This window comes from Petaurus breviceps, unplaced genomic scaffold, assembly GCF_028583685.1.
Source record: "Petaurus breviceps papuanus isolate PSGF00001 unplaced genomic scaffold, PetGlider_PUasm1.0 188, whole genome shotgun sequence".
NCBI classification, from domain to species: Eukaryota; Metazoa; Chordata; class Mammalia; order Diprotodontia; family Petauridae; genus Petaurus; species Petaurus breviceps.
In genome coordinates this window covers 36,158,599-36,180,485 of record NW_027185804.1, presented here as the reverse complement: position 1 = coordinate 36,180,485, position 21,887 = coordinate 36,158,599, and the positions used below count along the sequence as shown (strand labels likewise).

The following is a 21,887-nucleotide window of genomic DNA, read 5'->3' as shown; positions in this document are numbered from 1 at the left end:
GAGGAAAGGGGGCTGCGGGAGGCTGAGGAAAGGAAGCTGCGGGGGGGGGTGAGGGGAGGGGGGGGGGGGGGGGGGGGGGGGGGTTGTCAAGGTGGGGGCTCTGGGCAGGGAGTTGGAGGGTCCTGAGCTGAGGTCAGGGAGGACCCTCAGCGCTGTGAAGCCGCGTGGGTGCCCTGCTGGGCTGGGCTGGCTCCTCATTCTCCACAGCCCCAGGCTCAGGACCTCTCCATGGGAGGGTTTTCTTACAGCCGAGAAGGTACGGGCTTTGGAGGCAGCCTTGGCCTGGGGACCTACTGGGCGCTCCTCTTGGGGGGTTCCTTAGGGCAGCGGCTTCAGGACAAGAGCTGGCCTTGGAAGCATTCCTTGGAGGGTCAGCAGGGGCTGGTTCTTTGTGAGGGCCCCAGGTTTATTCTAATTGCTGCATCCAGCTCAGCCACCCTCCCGGGCCCTAGCTGGCTTCCTGGGGATGGTGGGGTGTGCGACAGCAGAGCTCTTTGCTCCTTGCAGGATTCTCTCTGCACCCACTGTGAGGGAGGTCCTGCTTGTCCCTGGGAGACCTGCCCCTCTCCCTCACTGCCGCCTCTCTTTCCTGGGATGAAGCCCAGCAGCCTCAGGACCTCATGCCCTTTTGGTGAGTGGGGGCTGGAGGAAGGCCGGAAGAGGACAGGGCTTCACGCTCCCACCTGGATACAAACATCTCTGCCTTGGGTTCTGGGGGCCTGGGCCTGGGCCTGGACGAAAGGCAGCCGCCCCTGAGCGGCACACACTCCAGCCTCTAAAGCTCTGCCTCAGCCCTTGAATGCTTTGGATAGAGCTCCATCTCCTTGGCAAGCTCAGCCCTCGGTGGGCAAGCTGCCTTGGCCTGAGAAATCTCCTAGAGGTGGCCTGGGAGAGCAGGGTCTGCCCAGCCCAAGCCTGGCCCAAGTCAATGGAAGGAGCCCGGCTGGAGCATCCTGGCTGGAACTGTCTGGCTCCTGTGCAGCAACCTGGGGCCTGCAATTGGAGTCCCAAAGCATTCTGGGCTCCACCCTCCCCTGCTGACTGGCCCTGCTGCTGGAGACATTCTGGCATAGGGCTCATGTTAGGGTTTGGGGCTTGAATTTTCCTAGCTTCTGGCCTGCATTTCAGGCTCTTTGGGGGGTTCCTCAGTTTCCTGTGATGGTTAGAACCTAGGAAACTGCTTCCTGGTTTGAGGCTTCATGATGGATGACCATGAAGGCTCCGGAAGCCAGGGCCCCCTTTTCTGCTCTCTGAGATTCCTGTCTGAGCCCCTGGACGCCATACCCTTATCACACACGCACAGACTCGCACACACACACACACACACACATACATGCACAGACACACACACGCACATACACATACCAGGTGAAAATAACCTCACCACTGGAGACTTTGTTCTTCTATCCTGCACCCCCAACCCCCACTGCCTCTTGAAAGCCAAACCCAGCTCTCTCTGGACCTTTCTGTGTTCCCTAGTATTTCTCTGCCCCCTCAACCCAATGGCCTTTTCCCAGTCCTTCACCTACCCGTAGGGCTAGGGTGTCCTTGCAATGCAGGCTGATGCCACACTCATCTGTGATCTCTGAGAGGTCCTCATCCTCAAATTCTTCTAGGCTGATGTCATGGGTGAGCCTGGAAGAGACAAGGACCCAGTGTTACTTTAGGAGGGGTGGGATATGACCAGGCGTAGGAGGCCAGACAAGGGTGCCACCAGAAGAGCCCTGGGTGACCGCTTGGGTAAGGCTTGTCCCTACTAATGGAGGGTAGGCCCGTGCCAATGCAGAGGCTGTTAAGGGCATGCCTAGGCATCTGTCTCCAGAAGATAGATAAAACCAACTCTTAGGCTTAACACAAATGGGGTGCAAGAGGGTCACTTCGGGTCTTTCCTACTCACCCATGGTCCCAAAGCAAAGCCCCATGTCCTGGGAGAGGCCCTAGTGAGAGATTTTAGAACAGCATCTTTGCTAAGCACCTGGCAGGGTCAAGGTGGGGAACCAGGGCCCAACCCAAGCTTTCCTGAAGGCTGGACAGTGCCTGGACCATGTGGCTTGAGGTGTGGGGATCAGTTGGGAAGCCTAAAGAGACTGGGTCACAAAAATCTCTTAAGCTCTGGGGGTCCCACCCCCCCGAACAACACACTGCTGACTGTAGGATGAAAATGATGAGATATTTGGTCGACCAAGAAGATACCCTCTTCTCCCCAACATCAAGAAGTTGGAATTTCTCCCTTGACCCTCCTAAGTCCTTGGGATCAAGATGAACCAGAAAATCCAGACTGATGCAACAGTTTAGGCCAGCGCTAAGAGTCTGGTCTTCCTGCCTCATTGTACCCCACCACCCATGCCAGACCCCTTTCTCTTCCTTACAAGTCTAGAGCTGGAGAGCAGAGGGGGGATGGGAAATTCATGTCCAGGGAGCCAAGAAGACTTCAGTAACTAGAGACTCAGTTCCCCAGAGTTCCTTGAGGCTGCCCCTCTTCCCCAGGGGCATATGGGACAGAGAACTCATGGACTCTAGGGGGTGGCTCCAATGGGCAGAGATGTTTGGAGGCCACCCTTTGCACCAAGGGTTGAATGGCCTGTCACCCGCCCCCAAATGCAGAAGATTCTGCGGTACCAGCCACACCCTGGCACAATTTATGCCCATAGACCCCCTCCCCCCGACTCTGGGCGCTTTCAGCCTGGAAGCATGGTGATAAGGCAGGGTAGAATACAGGCAAGGGATTGGAGGGTGTTTTCAGACTAGCTCCAACTCTTCAATCTAATAGAGGCCGGACCATGAAGTTGGGAAGACCTGCTCTTTCAAGGTCACGAAGGGGATCCTAGCAGATCACAGATCACAGGATTTAGAGCTGAAATGAGCCTCAGAGGTCATCCGGTCCAAACTAAATTTATATTTGAAAAACCCAGCACCTAGAGGATGGACGTGTCTTGGCCAAGGTCACACAGGTATTAGCAACAGCGCCGATGGCCAAACTTTCAGGGTGATTCAGGAAGCCTGGTTCTCATCCTCTCACCCCAGTGAGGTCTACCTAGTCCAAGGACCCCTCCGCAGACCCAGGTGACCCCCCCCCAAGGCCCCCTCCCACCTCCCTCTCCCATTGCCCATCTCCCTACCAGCGTTCCCACTGATCTTCCAGCCAGCTGTTATTATCTGGGCTTGATTCCATCTCCATCACCAGAGGCATGGGGAGGCCTCCCCGTCCTGGGGGCTTCAGGGCCAAAGAACAGTGTCCTCATGCCCGGGAGGGAGGGGGGGGGTCGAGGAGTAGGGAGCTGGAGGTCGGAGCAGGGACTGGGCCTCTCCCCCCCCCTCCCCCTGCTGCCCGGACTGTCTGCCTGCTCGCTGCTCACTGCAGAAGCTATGGGGAGTTCATTAAAAATAGATGGGCCCAGCGAGAGGAGGCAGCGGCTGTCTCTGCCTCGGCCCGGCTCCCAGCTCTGGTGATGCCCGGCTGCCTTCCCTGTGAGGAGGCTGCGGATCCCTCCCCCAGTCCTCTGCATCCTCGTCCTCCTCCTCCCCCACCACCGGAGTCAGGTTACTTCAATCGATGCTACCGGCTCCACCTGTCCTTCCTGTGCCCCTGTGGGGGCTGAGGGTCCTTGCCCACCCTCCCCAGAAGGCTCCAAATAGAGACAGCAGAAATTTTGCTTCCTTTGGCCTCCCCCTTTCCCCAACCCCAAATCTTCTTTAAAGGACCATCATCAGGGACCACCTGGATCAGAGGAGGGCAGAGCTGATCCCTCATCTAGGAGGGTCCCTTCCTCCCCAGGTCTGGCAGAAGTTTCTGGGCTGAAGCAGCCCCAAACATAGCTTGCCTCTTTCCTAGTCCCCAAACCTTACCAACAGAGCTTTTCTTTATGATGCTATAGGAAGATCTTCCACACCCATCTGCTCCTCTCCTCCCTTAAGAAGCAGCATGGGGTTAGTAGAGAGTGGTCAGAAGACAACTTTGCTACTTACTACCTGTGTAAGCTTGAGGAGGGGCCTCAGTTTCCTGTTCTGTAAAATAGGTTTGGACTCTTCAGCTCTTTCGTTACTCTCAAACTGATAAGGGCAGGAAGTGCCTCGATGGGCAATTGAGTTAACCTCTGAGCCTCAGCTTAACCCATCTGTAAAATGGGAATGAAAATACTTATAGTACCTACTTCACAAGTGGATTGTACAGAAAGTACTCTGTAAACCTTAAAATGTGATAAGGACGTGTGATTATATGCTCTCCTTTCCCTAGGTCTGGGAACCTGGGTTGACCCTGCAGCCCACCTGGAATGAGAGGAAAGACCTCTTGAGTAGAACTTTGGGGAGCGCAAGCCCAGTGGTAAGAGGCCCAGATTTAGGGCAAGGGGACCTGGTTCTGGGGTCTGTTTCCTCATCTCTAAAATGAGGGGATGGACCGGCTATCTCTAAGGTCTCTCTAGTTCTGAATCCTATGATTAATCCTCCTGCCAGCCTAGAGTGGCACACTCCAAACCACAGCAGGATCCCAGCTTAGTGGGAAAGAAGGTGAGCTTGGCTTTAGGCTCATTGAGCTTGAGGAGTTGGGGTGACTGTTTCTGCCAGGTCCTCCCTGTGCCACCATAAGCTCCCCGCCTGTGATCTCTTCTCCCTTTGCCTCTCTCCTGCATAGATTTGTATGCTCATAGTTGTTCACATATTTTCTTCCCCATTAGACTGTGAGCTCCTTGAGGGCAGTGACTATTTTTGTCTTTCTTTGTATCTCCAACACTTAGCATGGTGCTTGGCGCATAGCAAGCCTTTAATACATTGATATTCACTAACTACTGATTTGTCCAGGGATGTAGGGCCAAGAGCAGACAATATGCATTCTCAAAAGTATCAAATGACTTCTTTGTAAATGGGAAAAGGACTGATGTTCTTGGCTCCTGAAGGCAAGGTCCCGCTTAGATGGCCCTGATATCACTACAGAAACAGGATGCTATAAGCAGATTTTGGGCTCTCCACACTTTCCTCATGTAATAACTAGCATTTAAATAGTGCTTTTAAGGTTTGCAGATCACTTTAAATATTATTTCATTTGATCCTCACAACAAAGTGCTACTATTACCACCATTTTACAGAGGAGGAAACTGAGGTAGACAAAAGTTAAGTGATTTGCCCAGAGTCGCTCATCTAGTAAGGATTTGAACTCAGCTATTCATGTCTCCAGGTCCGGAGCTCCATCTACTTCTCCACTTAGCTGCCATGTTAGACATGGAGACATATTCTTGGAGAACACCAACAGTAGACCCCATAATTCAGCAAGTCATATGTGGGTTCAACTGTAGTCAGGTTTGTATGAAAACATGGTGTTGAGCAGAGGCTCACAAAACATTTGTTGGAAGGGACTTCCAAGTTCAGAGTCATCTTGTTCGACCAAGAGCAAAAAAAGAATCCTCCCTTTATTACGAAGGACAAGTGGTCAAAGACCTCCAGTGAGGACAAAGACCACCGCTTGAGGCAGCCCTTTCCATATTCACATAGCTCTGATTGCTATGAAGTTTGTCTGACATCTAAGCTAGACTGGCCTGTTTGCAACTTTGACCCCCTGTTCCTGGTTCTGCCCTTTGAGGTCAAGCAAAATAAGTCTAATCTTGATTCAGCCCTTCAGATACTCGAAGACAGCTCTCCTGTGCCCTCACAGCCAAACCTCTTCTCCAAGTGAAATATCCTCAGCTTCTTCAACAAATTCTCATAAAGCATAGTTGAGATGGCCCTTTTCTGTCCTACTCACCTTACTGTGGACCCTCTCCAGTCTAGGGTAACCATACCAGCCCACAAGAATACTCCAGAAGTGGTCTAACCAGAACAAAGTATAGCAGGATTCTCATTCACTTGCCTTGTACTGAACTAAACCTCTCTTAACAAAGATTAAAGTCAAATTAGCTTCTTTGGATGTATAGTGGAGTTTATCATCCAAAAAAACCCCAGATCTTTTTAGAGGAACTGTTACCTAGCACCATCTCCCCCATCTTTTATTTGTGATGTTGATTTTCTTTGCACCCACCCAAGTATAATAATATATGTGTATATCCCTATTATATCTTGTCTTATTAAATTTGGCTCGATGTTCTCTCATCATGATTTTTTTGGATCCTGATTTCATTATCCAAAGTGTTAGCTGCCCCTCCCAGCTTTGTATCATCTGCAGATTTCTCTAGTCATTAACAAAAATGTTAGTACATTACCAAGGACAGCTCTGAAGGTTACACCATTAGAGACCTTCTGAGTAGATTTTAGACCATTGAAGACTATTCTATGGGTCTGACAATTCAACTGGTAAATAATTCACTTAACCGTACTGTTGTTTACCTCACATCACTCTATCTCTGCCACGAGAATAGCACAGGAGGCTGTCTAATGCATTCCTAAAAGCTAAGTAAACTATATGAATAGCACTCCACTTTTCTACCAGTCTAGTAACCCTATCAAAAAGGAAAATTAGGTTAGTCTGGCATAACCTGTTCTTTTTTATGTTTAATGGATACTTTTTGCTTTCAATATCAGTCACTTAACAATTAAGTCCCTCCCCCAAAGGAGGAATAACAAAGAGTCACAACACAGCCCCCCATATCCAATAGCATGTGCAATATTCTGAGCAATTGTAATTCCTGATCTCTACCAAAAGAAAGAAAATGGGATTCACCACCTAGCCTCTAGAAACAAGACTAGCTGGACATTGCACTGAAACTGAACTCTGATATCTTTTAGACTTTTCTTCCATTTAAAGTCAGCAAGCATATATTAAGCATCTATTAAATGCCAAGTATGATGTGCCAAGCACTGGATAATAATTTCTTTATGTAGTCATTGTATATGCTGTTGTCTTTATTTTACTTTCTATCTTTTGCATCAATTCATACAAATCTCATGGTGGTTTTTTTCCACCTTCCCCATTTCCACCATTTCTTATGGTCTAATATATTTAATTACATTCATATGCCCCAAATTGCTTATCCAGTTCTTATTCAAGGAGCACCCAGGTTTTTTTTTATATTACAGAAAATGCTGCTATGCATATTTCGGTATAGATGGGAAGTTTCTGTCATTGACCTCTTTGGGGGTATATATAGCTAGGAATGGGTTGCTATATCAAAGGGTATGCACAGTTAAGTCACTTTTCTTCCATAGTTCCAAACTGTTTTCCAATGAACAGTTTCATAAACGGTACCGATATGCCTATCTTGCTTTAGTCCCTCCAAATTGACTTATTTTCATCTTCTGTTATATTTGTCAATTTGAAGAAGTTGAGGTGAAACCTGAGTTCTCACCTATATTTCTCTTCTTTTTAGGGACCGTTGTAAAATTATTCATTCCCTATGGTGAAACTCTGATCATTGTTGTAGATATCTTACTTATTCTCATATGTTGTCCTATGTCTTACACATAGTAAGTGCTTAATAATATTTGAAAAAATAAATCGATGGGTGTTTAAACACATCTGACAAGATTTCTGTTTTAACATGCAAATCATAAAAAACAAGCATACTCATGAAAATTCAGACTTTTAAAATCATGAGCTTAAACAAATTCAGCAATAAAGACCAAACTCTTAAATGAGTAACTCAAAAGGAGGGATACATAATGGAAGTATGAGCAGAAATCAATCACCAATTTTCCATCCTTTACGGTAAGATAGACCTTTTTTTTGTACTGTGTGGTTATATCCTTTAACCACTTACCTATTAAGAAATAGCTTTTGTGGGTGGCTAGGTGGCACAGTGAATAGAGCATTGGCTCTGGAGTCAGGAGGACCTGAGTTCAAAGCCAGCCTCAGACACAACACAAAAACTAGCCATGTGACCTTGGGCAAGTCACTTAACCCCAATTGCCCTCCTCCCCCCCAAAAAAAGAAATAGCTTTTAACTATGATATGTCTTTGATGAAGCTAGTCAAGGCCCCTGGCGTGATCACTGCTCTCATTTCTAAAGATCCACTAGCCATCCCTTTTATAAATAAATTATACAGTGTCCCTAAAGTCTGGGCACATAGGAAATCTCATTAACTGCATATTTTCAAGAAATGAAATAAATGAAATTTTCAACATTTCATATAATTAGCATAAAAGAGATTTCATAGGAAGATATAGGAGACATATAGGAAATCTCATTAATTAATTAAATTAAATTAATCCCATTAAAATGGAAAGTAGTCTCCAATAGCTAATGAAAGCTTTTATTCCATAAGAAATTGTCATGGCTAAAATTTATGCTAATTAAATAAAATGTTGTTGAAAATTTCATTGGTTTCATTTCTTGAAAATATGCAGAGTTAATGAGATGTCCTATGTGTCCACAATTTAGGGTCACCCTGTAGAATTTTCCCAGGAATCAGTATCTCCAATCACTCCAAGCTCATTGGTCTATAGTTTGAAGATTCAATTCTTGTCCTTGAAAATTGGTATTTTGTTCTTTTCCAACCTTACAATCCCTCTCCCCTTATCCATGATCTTTCAAAGATCGTAGACAGTGGCTCAGCAATTGTCTTTGCCATTTTTTCATCTGAATTTGGTGTCTTGCACTCATTAAAGGCAGCGAGGTGCTGCCTTACTGGTTTCTTATTTATCTTAGGTGTTAACTTCCTATTAATAAGTTTGGTTCTGTAATTACCTTTCCTTTTCTTTCTCTTTTTGCTTTTTGGAGAGGGAAAGGCAGGGCAATTGGGGTTAAGTGACTTGCCCAAGGTCACACTGCTAGGAAGTGTTAAGTGTCTGAGGTCACATTTGAACTCAGGTCCTCCTGACTCCAGGGTTGGTGCTCTATTCACTGTGCCACCTAGCCGCCCTGGTTCTGTCATTTTCAAATCCAAACAGCATTCTCCTTGACAAAGAACAAAGAAACCAAATATGAGTTGAGCAGCAATGTCTGTCTATCATCACTGTCCCATCATGGTGCTGGTCCTGTCTTTTCTTTGATTCTGCACTTTACCCCAATATAGCTAAAATCCCTTCCAGTTGTTCTCAGCTTATCCCAACAGCCTCAGGATTTTGTATCCTTGATACTTATTTTACAAGACCACACTATGCTTTTGTAGCTACATTTTGTTATCTGTTCTTGCTTCCATGTTTTTTTTATTAACATGTTTCCCATGCAATTCTCCCTCTTCCTCTTAATCCCAATAATTTTTCTTGGTGTCTTCAAGAATTTCATTATATATATTTTTTTAAAAGATATTTTATTGTTGCCTTTTTCCACTTCAGAATTTTATTTGTGAGAGCTTCTTTTCCTTCCTGGGTTGATTTCCAAAGGGCCTTAGCTATACTTTCTCTGAACCCTTTGAAATATACTGCTCCCAAATCCAGAGTATGTGTCAGATGCTTCTTGACTTTCTTCTTCTGCATCAGATTCTAAGATGGATTGGTCATTTCTTCCCAATTGGCCAATTCTTCTCATCATTGTAAATGCAGTAGCTCCTCCTTGTTAGTGAGAATCAGATCCAGAGGAGAACCTTCCCCCGTTAGTTCCTCTACCTTTTGAAGGGTGAATTTATTAGAGGAAGCCAAGTTATTGGCTGTGCTGTTTTGGGCAGAGGGAAGTGTCTGTAGATGTCTGCTATTTGTAGCCACCCAATGCTACAGTTTCACGCTTCCATGCCAGGCTTGTGACCTGATTCCCAGATTCCTCATCTAATTTTCTTTCCATTCATGTGTTTTTCTTCACATCTCTGTGGGTCCTCTTCCAAATATTTTTCATCATAGTACACCCCCTGGTTCTTGGATGTGCTTATATGAAGATGTCATTAAATTCAATGCCCCTTACCACATCAACACACACACACGCACGCACACTCTTTCTCTATTGTGCTCCTTTTAAATAAAGCATATCCTTCCAGAAGCGTGTCACACATAACCAAATTATTAGAATGTGAACCAGCTTTCTATTAAGTCTTGAGTGTTATTCTACCAAATCTCAATGATAACTTTGAGGTCGAATTTGTTTCCTTATACTAGCTCTCCTGTTCAGTTTGCTTTTTATCCATTCTTTGTATATTTGTATACAAACATCTGAGGTCATGGGTTTTATTACTGGCTCTTTTCTTGGGTTTTGTTTTCTAGGAATATCTGGGCATCTTGACTCATTCTGTGGTATTTTATAGCATGGTGGCTATCCATAGGCAATTATCTCCATTTTCCTTTGCAATTTTGGGTGAATGAAGAACGAAAAGGCATTTATTATGCACTTGCTATGTTCCAGGCAATGTGCAGAAACCGGAAAAACATTCAAAAGTAAGAAAGGTCCTTGCTCTCAAGAAGCTTACATTTACATGAAGATGTGTGTATGTATGTGTGTGTGTGTGTGTGTGTGTGTGTGTGTGACAATGATGGCCAGAGAAGAGAATTTTGGTCTGGAGAGTCACAAGGATGGTGAATTTCATAGGACAGTCATGACATTCCTCTTTTTAGAGGTAACAATATTAATGTGACTACTGTGCCCAGAGAAAGAGGAAAGGAGGGTGGTACTATTGGAAAGATGGCTTGGGTAGATGACTAGATGGGATGGTTAGAATCATCTGGTTTAGGGCGCACTAGGTATAATGATTTAGGTAATTTTGCATTTTCTCAGTTATCAATCATGATTGCTTGGGTTCTAGGAGATATGCAAGATTCCAGCAAATGCCCCTTTATAAGGTTTTGTTAGGTGAACTCCATTCCTGGACAGGAATCTGCCATTTCTATGTTTTGAGATGTGGTCCAGAAAACCAATCCAGTTCTCAGCTACCATCTTTTCAACCAACTCTTCATTCCTCAATCTGCCTTTCTATTCTGAAGCCCTTTGCCTTCCATCATTGGCAATAGGGATAAAACATCACCTCTATTCCTAAGGTCTTTAGTTCCTTGCCCAATAACTTCTTAGCAATGTTCTCTGGATTCTTTCTGGCAGTATCATTTGTGTCCTCATGAAATGCCAGCAGAGGGTAGTGGTCATTTGGTTTGAAAAGCCTTGGGAGATTCTCTTTAGGTCTCCATTCCCTCAACTATAAAATGGCAGGGTTGGACTCAGAGGTGTGCTCAAGTCAGCTCAAACTGGGTCTCCAGAGTTGATTGTTAAATTTCTGGTGGAAGCATTTACACCTCCAAAACCAGCAGCAAATGTTATAATTTAGCACTTGATTTGTTGTTTTTGTTAATCCTCCAGACTTAATTATTGGAGAAAATGTTAATAATGCATATTAAAATATGTTATGAGTTTGTTGAGAGCTAGTTGTTAAACATTTGCAAGCCACCCCACTACTGGTTGGACAAGGTACCACTTATAGCCTTTCCAACTCTACAGCCTATGATATTCTTATAGACTGTACCTTATAATTGAGCTTCAATTTATACGCACCTCCTTTCTCATCCATGGATGAGCTATTTTCCCATATAAATCAATTTTCTAAACAACCGAAATTAACCCCTTTATACTCTAGACTGTTTTAAAATGTTAAACCTTTTAGGGTGATATTTTTCTAAACTGCATTAGACATATCCTCCCCCTTCTTAAATAGAGGAGAATGAGCATCATTTAACCTTTGCTTTGTGACTCAGGACCATCATTTTGCAGACTAATCATTGTCCTGGGTTTCAATATCCAGATATTTCTAGGACCTCTAAGGTAGCTGTGTTTGTCCCTGCACTGGAGTGACCCAGATCATGGTGGGGGATACTTTTATTTACAGAATCTCAGAGCTAGAAAGGTCCTCAAAAGGCATCTAATCCAATCCTGGCCTGATAAAATATTTCTTTTGTAACATCCAGCTCCTACTTGAAATCTTCCACTGATGGGGAACTTACTACCTCTTGAGGGAGCCCATAACTTTGGGCAGCTCTCATCATTAGGTGGTTTCCATGCATTGTTGCCAGATCTGGCCTTAGGTCTCTTCCAGTTCTCTTTTCTAGAACAGTTCTTCACATAATTTGAAGACAGATAGACTACCTCCTTGCTCCTCACCCCTGTCTTTTCTTCCTCAGGCTAAAAACATTCCCAAATCCTTCATGGATCTAGCCTGATCTCAAGGTCATTCAACATTCTTATTGTCTTCTTCTACACTTTTCCAGTTTATCAAAACATGGTGCCCCTTTTGTTATTATTATTATTATTGTTGTTGTTGTTAGAGCAAAAATAGGAAACGAAGAAGGTGCCCATCACTTGGGAAAGAGCAAAACAGATCATGGCATGAGAACATAATGGACTATTGCAACACAAGAAATGACGAATATGACAAATTCATAAAACACATGGGAACATGGGTCTCAACAGATTCCAAGCAAAGAAAGCAGCCCTAAGGAAGAGTCTATACCATGACTACAATGATGTAAATGAAAGCCATGCTCGAAGACAGAAGGACACAGATTTGATGCAGTGACCAATCCTGGCTCCAGAGGAGAGGGGATGACGTACATTTCCCTTCCTTTAGCAGAGGTGGGGATCTCCAGGTGCTGAATGGTGCAGGCACAGTCACGAATGGACACTCTGTGTTGTTTGGCTTTGTTTCTCTGCTTCCTTTGTTCTAAGGTAGACTTCAGGGTGTTTGTGTGTGTATGTAGGGGTGGTTGGGGGAGAAAAATGGTAAATTAAAAAGTGACTTTTTTGTCCAGACCTGTGATTTCATTGGTGTATGAAACTCCTGGGAGAGGAAACTGACCCTTTGCCCCTACCATTGCAGGTTATTAACTCTTCTGTGATTTATAACCTCAGAGAGGTGTCTGTGGGCATTGGAAGGTTAAGTGATGTGCCCAGGGTTACAGTCACAGAGGGGACTCCAGCTGAGGTCTTCCTTACTCCAAGGTTGATTCTCATCTGCTATGGCCCTGCCTCACTGTTGGGGACTGTGATTCATGCCCTAGTCACTGGGGTATAAAAAACAAAAGACATGGATTAAGCTCTTATTTTTTCTTTCTTTCTTTTTTTTTTTTTAAAGCAATCGGGGTTAAGTAACTTGCTCAAGGTTACATGGCCAGTTATTTCTGGGTGTGGTGCTAAGTATCAGAGCCCAGATTTGATCCCCAGGTCATCCTGACACTGGAGCTGGTGCTCTTACTCGCTGAGCCACCTGGCTGCCCCTAAGCAATTGGGGTTAAGTAACTTGCTCAAGGTTACACGGCCAGGTCTTTCTGGGTGGGTGCTAAGTGTCTGAGCCCAGGATTTGATCCCCAGGTCATCCCGACACTGGAGCCCATGCTCTTACTCGCTGTGCTACCTGGCTGCCCCTTTATTTTTTCTTAAAGAAAAAAAAAGTAGAAAAAATGAAGTAAACCACAGCGTCCGGAAATGAACACAATACTCTACGTGTGTTCTGACCAGGGCAGAGGACAAAGGGGATTATTGTCTTTTCAAATCCAGCCTCACACATTTCCTATCTGTGTGACCCTGGGCAAGCCATTTAACTTCTTTCTGCCTCAGTTTCCTCATCTGAAAAATCATAATAGTACCCACTTCCCCAAGTTGTTGTGAAGAAAAAAATGAGATAATATAGGTAAAGAACCTTAGACCCCTGTATGAGTTCTACCTACTGCTATTACTACTGCTCCTGGACACTGCGTCTCTTAACGCAGGTTAAGATGCATTAGCTGGTTGGGTTTTCATGTTCTTCTGTCTTCTTGTCATCGTTTGTCTATCTGTCTCCTCTACTGTCAGCAGTATCTTCTCCCCACCACCAGGGTGCCAGCCTCCCTCTTCATTCTCTGCTTCTGATTTGCTATGGTTTGGGAAACCAAATAACCAGCCTCCTCTAAAATAGTCAGTCAGGGCAGCGAGATGGTGCCATGGAGAGAGCGCCAGGCCTGGAGTCAGGAAGATCTGAGTTCAAATGGTTCTAGACCCTTACTAACTGGGTGACCTTGGACAAGTCACTTAACCTCTGTTTGCCTAAGTGTCTTCATTTGTAAAATGAGAATGATGAGAGAACCTGTCTCCCAGGGTGAATCAAACCATAATTAGAAAGTGCTTCACACAGTGCCTGGCACATAGTAAGTGAAAGTTAAATGTTAGCTGTTGTTATTTATTATCAGTCTCTGAATGAGGGCTTGGCACAATCTAGTATGACAGAAAAAGTCCTGGGCCCAAAATCAGGAGACCTGGGTTCCAATCTGGGCTCCACAGTCTCTAGCCCTGGGACCTAAGGGAGGTGGCTTACCTTCTCTTTCCTATGTGCACAACTATAAGAGAATAAATAATAATTACATAATGTATTATATATAATAATAGAATAATTATGTAAATAATAAACAAAATATTTGTTTATTATAAATAAAATAAATAATAAAATAATGATAACTCAAAACACTATAGCACTTTTAATGTTTATAAAGTACTTTCCTCACAATTGAAATAGACAATGAAAGGTCCATTATTCCCATTTGATATTGTTCAGTTGCTTTTCAATCATGTCTGACTATTTCTGACCCAATTTGGGGTTTTCTTAGCAAGGATACTGGAATGGTTTGCCATTTCCTTCTCCAGCTCATTTTACACATGAGGAAACTGAAGCAGAGTTAAGTGACTTGCCCAGGGTCACACAGCTAAATATCTGAGGCTGGATTTGAACTCAGGGCTTCCTGACTCCAGGCCTAGTGTTTTATCCACTGCACCACCCAGCTGGCTTGTTCTAAATCTTCCTAGTTGTCTTCCAGTCCTCTTCTATGAAGTTGTCTTATCTCCATGCCCAGGTGGTAGGATCTTGAGGCCCTGACTCAGGGCTGGCTTTGGCGAGGACCTCCAGTGAGGAATTATGGAATGAATGAAAATGCAGGCCATGCAGTCCCTCCCCTGTCAAGACGGGATGAAAGAACTCACAGAATGGAGAGCTGGGAGGGGTCTCAGGGGTTATCCAACCCAAGCCCATCACCCAAACAACAATTCCTCTACAATATTCTCTACAAGTGGTCATCCAGCCCCCTCTTGGAGACATCAGGTGATGGGGAGCTAACCACCTCTCGAGGCAATCCATTCCATTTTGGGGTAAATCCAATTGTCAGGAAGTTTTTTGTTACCTCAAGCCAGACTCTGCCTCTCTCTAACTTCTAATCACTGCTCCTGCTCTTCCTTCTAGGGCCAAGCAGAATTGGTCTAACCCTCTTCAACAGCCCTTCTAGTACTCTAAGACAGCTCTGATGTCCCCCCTTGAGTGTTTTCTTTCTCAGCTAGCTATGCCTTTTCTTTAAATGACCTGAACATTATCTATAGCCATATGAAAAAAATCCTAAATTACTACTGATTAGAGAAATGCAGACTAAAACAACTCTGAGGTACCACCTCACACCTATCAGATTGATTAATATGACAAAAAAGAAAATGATATATGGTGGAGAAGACATGGGGGAAATTGGTACATTGATTCATTGTTGGTGAAGTTGTGAACTGACCCAACCATTCTGGAGAACAATTTGGAACTATGCTCAAAGAGCTATAAAACTATGCATACCCCCTGGCCCAGCAATATCACTACAGGTCTGTATCCCAAAGAGATCATAAAAATTGAAAAAGGAGCCACATGTACAAAAATATTTATAGCAGCTCTTTTTGTGGTGGCTAAGAATTAGAAATTTAGGGGATACCCATCAATCAAGGAATGGCTGGATAAGTTGTGGTATATGAACTAATATGAAGTAATATATAATATATAATCATATAGCTAATATATGAAGAAATTAAATACTACTGTGGTATAAGAAATGATGAGCAGGTGGATTTCAGAAAAATCTGGAAAGACTTACATGAACCGATGCTGAGTGAAGTGAGCAGAACCATAAGAACATTGTATACAGTAACAACAACACTGTTTGATTGTCAACTCTTGCTAGACTTAGCTCTTCTCAGCAATACAATGATCCAAGACAATTCCAAGAGACTCATGATGGAAAATGCAAACCATATCCAGAGAAAGAACTATGGAGTCTGAATGCAGATCGAAGCAGACGATTTTCTCTTACTTTTGTTGGGTTTTGCTTTTTCTTCCTTGTGGTTTTTCCCTTTTGTTCTGATTCTTTTTTCACAACATGACTAATGTGGGAATATGTTTAATATGATTGTACATGTATGGCCTGTATCAGATTGCACGCCATCTTGGGGAAGGAGGGAGAAAAATAATTTGAAACTCAAAATCTTATAAAAGTGAATGTTGAAAACTAAAATACAAATTAAAATTAAAATAAGAAAATAAATGACCCACACCTGTCAGAGTCTACATCCCACCCACTATCCTGGCTACCCCAGGTAGCCTCCAGTGTGTTGTGGTAAGTGTGATACTTTAAACTGAACCAACCTCCTCATTTTATAGATGAAGAGACCAAGGCCCAGGGAGGCTAGGGAATTTTCCCAAGTCACCTAAGGACTTGTCCCAAGCTTTAAATAGCGGTGCTAGCTCCTTTGACTCCAAAGATGGTGCTTATTCAATCCAGAGGTTGCCTTCTACAAGGGTTGTTTCCCGAAGAAGGGAACCCATGTTCCTTAGTTCCCAGAGGTGGAGGCTAGGGCGATAGCACCATAACAGAGAAGGGGAACAGGAGGAGGGGGAGAAGGCACTCAAGAAATGCTCACACTGTTGCTGCAGCTTGAGCCATGAGTAGGAGCCCAGAGGGGGACCAAAGTCACATCCCTTGAATAGGGGTGGGTGGGAGTGAAGATATCTGGGGTTTCATTGGCATAGGGAGCTCCCAGTGGAGTAACTCTCTACCAGTGCAGATCGCCAACTGGATGGCCACTCATAATGACAGGGAATTGCCTGGGACCTGAGAGGTCGAGTAACTTGCAGAGTCACCTGGCCAGGACATGTCAGAGGGTCATGGGTCAGCCAGCCCTGAGGTCAGTGCTGTATCCATTACCCCAGATTCTTTCTCAACAAGATTTGCCACAAAATAAAATGCCTATGGGTCACTGGGAACAGAGATCCTGGCATTAAAATGTGTATTTATGAAAAAGTCATATTCAAAAGGGAAGTTAGGTGGTACAGTGGATAGAGCCCTGGACATGGAGTCAGGAAGACTTGTCTCAGACGCTTCTTAGCTGTGTGATCTTGGGTAAGTCACTTAGCCCTGTTTGCCTCAGTTTCCTCATGTGTAAAATGAGCTAGAGAAGGAAATGGCTAACTCTCCAGTATTTTTGCCAAGAAAACTCCAAGCAGGATCACAAAGAATGGGACACAACTGAAAAACAGCTGAACACATATTTTTAATCGATGATTTTATGAAAAATCGCTACCATTTCCCAGTGCCATCAACCATTAGAACAAGGAATTACAGGGAAATAAAGCAATCCACTGACCGCTCTGATGATGTATGCCTTATTCTGCACTGGTAGCCCACCACGCTTCACTGGTAATGTGGAGGGCATCCCGATCATCCAAGCTCACAGCCTCAGTGGCATCTGCAGTTCCTCAGTCTTGCCCCTGCTCCTCCACCCTAAGCAAAATCTCTTACATGTGTCACCTTCTGTCCACTGACACAGTCACTCCTAAGTTCAGACCTTCACCGTCTTATGCTTGGTATATTGCAATAGCCTCTACTTGGTCTGCCTGCCTCCAATTTTTCCTCCACCACAATCCATTCTCCATTCAGCTACCAAGGCGACATTTCTAAAGCACTAGTCTAACCATGCCCCCTCTCCCCATTTAATAAATTTCAAGGGCTCCCTATGTTCTCCTGGATCAAACATAAAATCTTCTATCACTTAGATCCTTTCATATCTTTTCAGCCTTCTAGTTTTCCACACACACACATTCTACAATCCATGACACTGACCTACTTGTAATTCCCCAAACACGTCACTCCATCATCTCACATATCTATGCCTTTTCACTGATATGTTTGCCCTCCTCAGCTCTATCTAGCATCCCTGGCTTCAATCAAGACTCACCTTCTGCAGTAACCCTCTCCTAGGCCCCCCAGCTAGAAATGCTTTCCAGTTGCAGATTACCCTAAAATGACTCTCTCTCTGTGTCTCTCTCTGTCTCTGTCCCCTTTCTCTCTCTCTCTCTCTCTCTCTCTCTCTCTCTCTCTCTCTCTCTCTCCCTTTCTCCTTTCTCCCCTCTCCATCTATCTATATCTTGTCTGTACAGTTATTTATATGTCTACTTCTTCAGGTGAGGGACCTTGTTCTTGCTATTCTTTGCATCACCCATGCTTGGCACCATACCCAGCACATAGTAAGAGCTTTATAAATGCTCATTGACTGACCTCCCATTTTCTCTTTCAGAAGATCTTTCTATCCCTTGGTTCCAGTTCCCATCTCCCTTCCCCCATAACTCCTTCAGGGGTTAAGCCTGATCTTTATAGGGGTCTCCCTCCCCAATCCTGGGTCTCTAGGGCTCTCCATCTCTGAAATGGGGAAATCCTCTCTGTTCTCTCCTCCAGTGTTTTAAGAGGAAGGGAGCAATGGCCTTGGAGAAGGTGGCACTTTCTTGCCTCTCTGGGAAAAGGGAGCTTCTTCACCTTTCTCACTCTTTCTTCTTTCTCCTGACCCCTACACCCAGGCCTCCCCACAATGACTTTCTCTTCTCTTCCCTCCCCAACTCTGGACATGGCATGGATGTTGGATCAGTGACCCCTGGGAAAATCTAGGCTTTCTTCCACTATATCACTATGCAGCTTTGGGCAAGTCCATTAGCCTTTATTTCCCCATCTCTAAAATGAAAGAGTTAAACCAGATGACTGTTATAGTGTCTTCCAATACTCTGATACCCTGATATTCTCCAATACATTTTCAGAAGTAGTTGTGAAAAGAGAAACTAACTTAGTAGTAGGAAATTTGGTTCAAAACCTAAATCTGCCACTTACCAACTGTGTGACTGTGGGCAAGTCACTTAAAGGAACAACGTATTTCTATAGATCTACAGATCTATAGAAGCCTATTCATTAGGGAACAAATGCAAGTATTATTCTAGTTTTACAGATGAGGAAATAGAGGTTCAGAGAGCCCAAGGCCACACCAGTAATTGATTGAGCTGGAACTTGAACTTGGAGCTCCTAACCCAAATCTACAATCACAATGCCATGAAATCTTTAGTCTCAACTTCCTCAAGTGAAAATTGGGGCAACAATACTTGCTCCTCCCACATCACAGAGCTGTGAAGGAAATGCTCTATGGACTGTGAAGAGCCTGGTATCAGAGCCACTGGGATTATCATCTTTGTTCAGTGTAGGGATGAGGATGGGGGAGGGAGAGGGTCAGGGAGAAAGAAGTTGAGAGGATTTGGGAAATGAGAGCAAAGGGATGGTGGAGGGGATAGGAAGGAGAGGGAAATAGCTGAAGCACATAGTGTGGCTGATGCCTTGAAGCAAGAATCTTCCTCCTTGAAACTTGGTAGAACATGGTCCTTATACTCAGCTGTCTGTACCCCACCCCAAGTGGAGATGGACCATCTACAGTCTGTCAGGCCCCTAGGTAGGCAACTGCCTTAGGGGATGCTATCTGGGGTCCCTGCCAATGGGAACATTCACCCCATGACCTCAGTCTCATTAGCAATGAGTTCCCCATCTCAGACTGCCACTGTGGCTCAGGTGCTCCTCCCCACTTCCATTCCCTTCTCCAGACTGGAAGTCTCAAGGGTCCCTGTGGCTGGAAGGCACCATTAGTAACCCTCCGGGGGCCTTCAGTCTCTGATTTGTACTAGCAGGAGGAGGCAGACACAGACACAGGAACCTTCAGGCACTGGGCCCCAGCTGGGATCAGACTGCCAGGCGGGGGGTGGGGGGAGCTAGTGTCATGGGAGAAGGGAAAGATTATTAGCAGAAGAAAGAACAATGATGTTTATTTGAACCTCCTTCTCCAAGGATCTCCAAGCACTTTGTAGACATGCTCAGTCTCATAAGACTTCTAGGGTTGGGGTTGGGGGCAGGGGTGTGGTGGTGGAGGAATGACATTATTCAGTGACTGGAATTCACACCTCCCACTTATCTGAACACACATACATTTTCTATTCCCTGTTCCCCCCTTGACCTATACCGTGCATGGAGAAGGATCTGTTCTAGGGCCGGTCCAAGAGGGAAAGAAGGTCCAGAGATAAGGGTCCTTTATAAGAGTCTTCCAGACTCAGTCCAGGATGAGCAAAAAAGGAAAGGAAAAAATCTCTGAAAACAACTTGACCCTTCTGATCCTGAACTACCTTCCCAGAATTGCTTGGAGCTGTCAATGATGGGGATAGGGGAGACAGTAAATAGCCTTCTCTCTCCATCTCTTCCTTTTACTGTCCTCCCCAGATGAAATGTCTGCCAAGGGACAGTGCTCAGCCCAAGTGGGAGAGATTCCCTAGGTGTGGGTCTAATCAAGAAGCGCTAGGATAGAAACCAATGCAGAGGGGGTCCAGAGGCTACTCTGACCTCACTTGTTTTCTCTTGGTCGGGTTGGAGAGAAAGCCGTTCAAAGAGCCTCTGTCGCTCTCCAAGGTGCTCAAACCGCTTTTTATGTGATCGCCCACCACCCTAGCTCCCGATTCTGTCCGACCCATTTGGGGGAGTTAATCAGATCTCAGGGCATCTCAGAGATTACTCAAGGAGATTAGATCTAGGGCTCTCTCCCTACTCTCCTAGCCGCCCCCCCCCCCCATCATTATAGGCTCCTAAGGTTTAGAAGTGGAAGTTATCAGAGACCATTTAGTCCAATCTTGATTGGTGAGGAAACCTGAGACTCAGGGAAAGTGACTTGCCCACGGCCACACACAATAAAAAGGCAGAGCTGGGTTTAAGCCTAGGTTTTCTTACTCCAGATTCAATATCCCTGCCCCCCTCCATGTCTTGCTTAATCTCCCTTCACCTCATATACGATCAGAGCCCAGCTTTGCCTAGCACCAGACCTCATCCTCCCGATGGTGGTGGTGGGGAGAGACAAGGACACGTGGCTCTGAGGCCCCTTCATTCTGAGGGCCAACCACCGGCCCAGAGCTTTCTCTTTGGGTTGGGGAGGCATTTTCCACCTTGGAAGTCCCTGTAACCACCAATCAAGGGATAGCGGACCCTAAAGTGAGCTGTCTATCGGGGTCACTGGCCCAGATCCCTCCCCTCCCCACCAAGGCTGAAGCCCTCCGCCCACTGACCCCACCTCCAATTCTAGAGGAGGGGAAGGGGGACCCAGAGTGAGTCTGGGAAATGGCATCCGGCACCCTCTTCCTTCTCCTCGGTGCCCCAGCCTCCTTCCCCGAATACCGATCCCCGCCCCGTCCGGTCCAGCTCTAAGGAGGGAAGGGTTTGCTCCTGGGGTGAGGGTAAAGGCCGCTGCCCTGGGTCGGGAAGAAGGGGATCCCTAGTTACCCCGGAATAGGGCGAGGAGGGGAGAGTGCATGGCGGGGATGCGCGCCCTGGGTCCCTCGAGCTTCTCACCTGAAATTGGGAGGCGACACGATATGCAATCCCAGGAACGGGGAGGCCACGGGCGTGGACGCGGCGCCCCCGCCCCCGGCGCGCCCGCCGCTTTCTCGCTCCGCCATTCTCCCGGCGCAGCCCAGGCCATCCGGGCGGGCGGAGCAAGCCAGAGAGGAGGAGGAGGAGGAGAAGGGAAAGAAGGAGGAGGAGGACGAGGAGGACGAGGAGGAGGAGGAGGAGGAAGAGGAGGAGGAGGAAAAGGAGAAGGAGGAGGAGGAGGGGGAAGAAGAGGGGGAAGAGGGAAAGAAGGCGGAGGAGGGGGAGGAGGGAGAGGAAGAGGAGGTGGGGGAGGAGGAAAGGGAGGGGGAGGAAGAGGGGCTGGAGGAGGAGGGAGAGGAGAGGGGCGGAGAAGCTGCTGCTGTAGCCGCCAGACACCGGGAGGGGAGGGGGAGAAAGGGGCGGGGCGCACCTGCGGTGGGCTCAGCCACACCTACAGCAGTGGGATCCCGAGTCCTGGGGCTGGGCATTTGCAACCAGGTAGCGCAGCGGCAGCCTGGGGAAGCCGGGCACTTGGTGGAGGCAGGGGCAGGAGTGGGTCCCAGCGTTGGAATTGGCG

The 21,887-nt window shown here is 46.0% G+C and overlaps 1 protein-coding gene across 1 annotated transcript in view; it reads right to left on the bottom strand.

Moving 5' to 3' along the window:
- The window catches only part of MAPK8IP1 (mitogen-activated protein kinase 8 interacting protein 1), a 29,885-nt gene extending 8,404 nt beyond the window's left edge, over positions 1 to 21,481 (bottom strand). Inside the window, exons 1-2 of the mRNA XM_069091495.1 lie at positions 21,290 to 21,481; positions 1,530 to 1,635 (exon numbers count right to left, since the gene is read on the bottom strand). Of these exons, the coding sequence (XP_068947596.1) occupies positions 1,530 to 1,635; positions 21,290 to 21,396 (213 nt within the window). The 5' untranslated portion in view covers positions 21,397 to 21,481. The remainder of the gene's footprint in view (positions 1 to 1,529; positions 1,636 to 21,289) is intronic.
- Between the last annotated feature and the right edge of the window lie 406 nt (positions 21,482 to 21,887).